Below are 5155 nucleotides of genomic sequence, written 5' to 3' on the forward strand. Positions count from 1 at the left end.
TGCACGCTAGCCCAGCTCCTTAACCACTACACTACCACCGCCCCAACTTAATGATGGCAATGCAGCAGAGGGTAGACAACACATGCTACTGCACGCTAGCCCAGCTCCTTAACCACTACACTACCACCGCCCCAACTTAATGATGGCAATGCAGCAGAGGGTAGATAACACATGCTACTGCACGCTAGCCCAGTTCCTTAACCACTACACTACCACCGCCCCAACTCAATGCAGCAGAGGGTAGACAACACAGCTACTGCACATGCTAATACACATGCTAATACACATGCTACAACACATGCTAATACACATGCTAATACACATGCTAATACACATGCTAATACACATGCTAATACACATGCTAACACACATGCTAATACACATGCTACTGCACATGCTAATACACATGCTAACACATCCAACAGTTTTCTGCAGTTCTGCTACTGTGCACCATGTTGTCATAGATGCTTGAGTCCCCTGTCTGCTGATTCTGCATCCACTTTCTATTTTTAAAATCTCTCGGTCTGCTCACAGCTCTGACCTGGAGGATTACCGCAAATCCACACTAAATCATCTCTTTTGTCCAGCTTTCCTGAAAAAAAGAATATTGGCAAAATGGAAAAGCGTTAATCCCAACCTGTCTGTCAGCTCACCTCTGTGTGTCTACAGATTGCTTCAGCTTGACTTCCATAAACATGAAAACCACTGATATTATTTACCTCTGGAGTTCCTGTTTATTTACCTCCCTGCCTTCTCTCATCAGACGATATAAAAGTAGTAAGGTGTGTTAGCATACATTTCTCTTGCTTTGTATAGTTTTCGTTCATAATCGGATCTACGAGAGAAACTCAGAACACTCATCTGAAACTAAAACGCGAGGGAAGTCTGCCAGAGCCAGGGGCGTGGAAGAGCTGTAGATTATCAGCAGGAGACACGGAGAGAAAGCACTGTATTCTTAAGACATGTCATTTCTGGGATTAAAGTTCCATTCCTAAATGGAGAAGACAGGAGAGAGGAGGAAGAGCGGAGAGAGAGAGAGAGAGAGAGAGAGAGAGGGAGAGAGAGAGAGAGAGGGAGAAAGATGAGAGGGAGAGAGAGAGAGGGAGGGAGAGGGAGAGAGAGAGAGAGGGAGAAAGATGAGAGGGAGAGAGAGAGAGGGAGGGAGAGGGAGAGAGAGAGAGAGAGAGGGAGGGAGGGAGAGGGAGAGAGAGAGGGAGAAAGATGAGAGGGAGAGAGAGAGAGAGGGAGGGAGAGGGAGAGAGAGAGAGAGGGAGAAAGATGAGAGGGAGAGAGAGAGAGAGGGAGGGAGAGCAGAGAGAGAGAGGGAGAGAGAGAGAAGAGAGAGTGGAGAGAGAGAGAGGGAGAAAGATGAGGGAGAGGAGGAGAAAGAGAAGAAGAGAAAGGACAGAGAGGGAGAAATACTGGGAAAGACAATAAGAGGGGGAATAAGAGACAGAGAGGAGGGGAGAGGAGGAGAAAGAGGGAGAGGCAGAAAGAGAGGGAGAGGAGAAAGGAGGAAGAGAAAAGCCATGAGAGTTGCCAGAAGGAGGAGGAGAACAGGAGGTCGTTTTTTTATTTATTTTTTTTGCTGTTTATTTTGCAGCATTAACCTTGCCGTGAGGAGTTTTATCAGCATGGGGCTGTACTCCCTAATCGCTGCAGTGATTTTCTCTCTCTGTGTGTGTGCATGTGTGTGTGTGTGTGTGCGTGTGTGTGCGTGTGTGTGCGTGTGTGTGTGCGTGTGTGTGTGTGTGTGCGTGTGTGTGTGTCACTTAAACCTACTTCTGCTCAAACTTTCAGGGAGACCCACTTTCTCTCTTTCTCTCTCTTCTACTTTCCCTCCCTCTTCCCCCCCTCTGCCTCTCTATCCCTCTCTCTCCCTCAGTCTTCCCTCTCTATCACTCTGTCTTTCCTCTCTATCCCTCTCTCTCCCTCTTCCCCACTCTCCGTATCTCTTTATCTCTCTCTCTCTCTCTCTCTTTATCTCTCTCTAACTCCAGCACCGCCTCAGCATGGAAAGAGAGAAAGAGAGAAAGAGAGAAAGAGAGAGAGAAAGAGAGAGAGAGAGAGAAAGAGAGAAAGAAAGAGAAAGGAGAGGGAGCAGAGAGAGAGGTCCATCTGCATGGTACATTAAGGCCAGTGAAGGGGCTCGGTGAGGGGGAATGTGGGCTGTGTCTCTCTTTGGGGACCCCCTCCTTCTCTCCTCTCCTCTTTCCTCCATCCCCCTTTACTCTGCCACCCCTCCTCTTCTCCTCCTCCTCTCCTCTTCCCTAACCCCCCCCCCCCCCCTCCACCCACAGCCACGTGTCAGCCGCCCGCACTGCAGTTGAGGAATGCTGGGAAGAGAAGAGCCAGGAAGAGCCACTCCTCCGCTCCACCAGGCCTGGAGCAGCCCAGTCGTGTCTCTCCCAGCTCCACTTAAGGAGGAACAGGATGTCGAATCCTTCATCCAAGTAGGCCATTCACTGGTTAGGGAGTACTATAGTAGACCCCATCATATTCACATATCCACAAACGAACACTAAAAGTTTGTCTACAGTTGTTTTGGGCATATTTTGGTACTACACTCTACTACTCTCTCTCTCTCTCTCTCTCTCTCTCTCTCTCTCTCTCACACACACACACACACACACACACACACACACACACACACACACACACAAACACACACACAGTGTGGGCTAAACTATGTACATCTGCTGATGCTGATACTGCCACGTCTGCTCCATAACAACGCCACATCTGGCCTGTAACCATGCTGTTTGAAGAGGTTTCCACAGTGCGGCGGCTCATGTGCAGTGGCTCTCTACAGGCAAGGCCAGTGTCTTACTGGAGCTACGCTAAACATTCCTGCTCTAGCCGTGCCCTGCACTGAAACACTTAGTCATGCTGGCCACAGCCAAATGTCAGGATACTAACAGCACTCAGCTGCGGATCCCCTGAGCGTCTCTAATGCAGTCTCTGAAAGGACTCTATGTACATAGGGCCCTCTAAAGCACTCTCTGAAAGGACTCTATGTACATAGGGCCCTCTAATGCAGTCTCTGAAAGGACTCTATGTACATAGGGCCCTCCACACACCGAGTGCCAAACACAGGAGTCATCAGCATGGCAAGCTAATCATACACAAGACAAGGCAATGTTTGTAGCAGCGCTGAACACTGCTGGCACATGCCCGCTCATATTTGGCATCTGCCCAGTGCCCACTCATCCTTTTTTTGAGATAACTTTAATCATCAGTAGGCAAATGATAATGCTCATCCAATCAGAAAGTTGTCCCATGTATCACCATCGTTACACTGTAGCCTACTCATGCGCCGTCACCACCACCGTTACACCATTCATGTGTCACCGTTACGCTGTACTTGGGTTACTTGCACAACTCCTGGTATGTAGGTTACAGTAGGTTACTAGCACTGTGTTAGTTAGATGCCTAGTCTTGGTGGTCTGTGTTGGACAAACAGAAAGGTGTCCTCTCTGATGTTCTTCCCCTCCCCCCTTCCTGTTTGCCTGGAAAATGTTCCACACGATTCCTATGAATGTCACCTCCAGGCAGCTGCAGTAAGAACCGTCCTGTGGGGTGCCTTCTGATGAGTGTCGTGGCAGACATGATGACACGGTTAAAGTCATGTGCGTGTGCGTCTGTGTGTGTGTGTGTGTGTGAAAGAGATGCGTATGAGGTAAAGTGCGGGGAGAATGGCGGAGGCCGGGGAGACGACTTCCACCGCGGGCTCTTTGATGAGAGGAAACGCGTCTGGAAGCGCCATCCACGCAACTGTTATCAGGGAATCTCTAATTCACTTACGTGTTAAATGGACCAGTAATAGCATGATTGAGACCGTTTTGTCGCTGATGGTTTACAGTAACAGCGCAGCAGCTGGTGATGGTGGTCGATCGTAAACTTGTTTGCTCTATGGGCAAAGAGCCCGACGTGGATATGCTTTGCACATAACATCCACCCAAGCAGATGTGCATCCTCTCAGGGAATGGCCATGCATTTGTTGACAGACTGTAGGCTATACCTGCAAGTATGTTTTTTTCTAAACGTTATGCCTAAAAGACCAAGGCTTTCCCGAAAAATAGTCAATTCAAGTATGTACACCCAAATTATAAGTACTGGTAGACGACACCAACAATTTCATACGGACAACATTTATACGCCTCCCCAACGCCAGTTGTAATCATACATTCTTTGGGTGTGCTGATGTGTAATTTTGTGGCCAAAACCATAATATAGGCCATCCAGCTGGAGCTAGGCAATGACGTTATCGCGGTGTTCAGTTGTTCCGTATCAAGCGGCTGGCAAAAAGGAACCGGATTCCAGACGCATTTCCCCAAGAATGTTCCGCGCAAATAGGGTATATTTATGAAACAATTGCACTCAATAAGCCAGGACGGTGTGTCTGCAACATGTACATTTGACTACCAAAATGCCAGAATATATATCTCTGAAAACAAGCCAGTTTCTACACTGGCAAGAACCCTCCCCACTCCCTTACGCCGAATGAGACATCGGCACTAGCGGATCTCTCTCTGGCGATAACTCACCCTGTTCCAGATCCTGCTGGTCGTACCATGGCTCCTCTTCCTCGGTTACGAATTCTTCCATCCTGTCGGCTCCTAGCATTGGAGAGGCTATCAGACGGCCACACAGTCACTCCCGCACATGAACGCAGTCCGCCCGGCCGCTAGCTACACGGCGGAGGAGAGGAGGATCTTTGGTGCAGGAATCACACTGGCGAAGGGGAGTGCTTTCGTTCTGCACGCAGAGGGGATAGCGCCGCAGCACCATCTGAGTCTATCCCAAGTTGTCATACGCTTGCTCTCATCAAAAGACCTCTTCAATTCTTCAACGGTTCCTTTTAACACGCCCTATTGCATGCTTCTAGGATATTATAAGAAGCAACATCAACGATTCTTCAAAAGAGTTCTCCCCATACTCATTTGCATAGCGTTCCAACTCTCAGAAACAAGGTCTCCCCCTCGTGGACCCCATAGCAAATGTAGGTTTTGGAACTCGGTATTCCTAAATAGTCTAAGCTAGCTAAGCAACTTTTTGGCGACACGTTGGACAAAAGCACCAAATTGTTTTGCAGGGAAACAGGTGAATTTGGGTAAAAATGAATAAATAATAGATACCACCATTAGGCATTAGG

At 48.5% G+C, this 5155-nt stretch overlaps 1 protein-coding gene across 1 annotated transcript in view; it reads right to left on the reverse strand.

Moving 5' to 3' along the window:
• Positions 1-4916, reverse strand: part of LOC121705654 (cerebellar degeneration-related protein 2-like) — a 14971-nt gene extending 10055 nt beyond the window's left edge. The window contains exon 1 of the mRNA XM_042086790.1: positions 4548-4916. Coding sequence (XP_041942724.1) covers positions 4548-4626 — 79 coding nt within the window. The 5' untranslated portion in view covers positions 4627-4916. The remainder of the gene's footprint in view (positions 1-4547) is intronic.
• Between the last annotated feature and the right edge of the window lie 239 nt (positions 4917-5155).

This window comes from Alosa sapidissima, chromosome 3 (assembly GCF_018492685.1).
Source record: "Alosa sapidissima isolate fAloSap1 chromosome 3, fAloSap1.pri, whole genome shotgun sequence".
NCBI classification, from domain to species: domain Eukaryota; kingdom Metazoa; phylum Chordata; class Actinopteri; order Clupeiformes; family Clupeidae; genus Alosa; species Alosa sapidissima.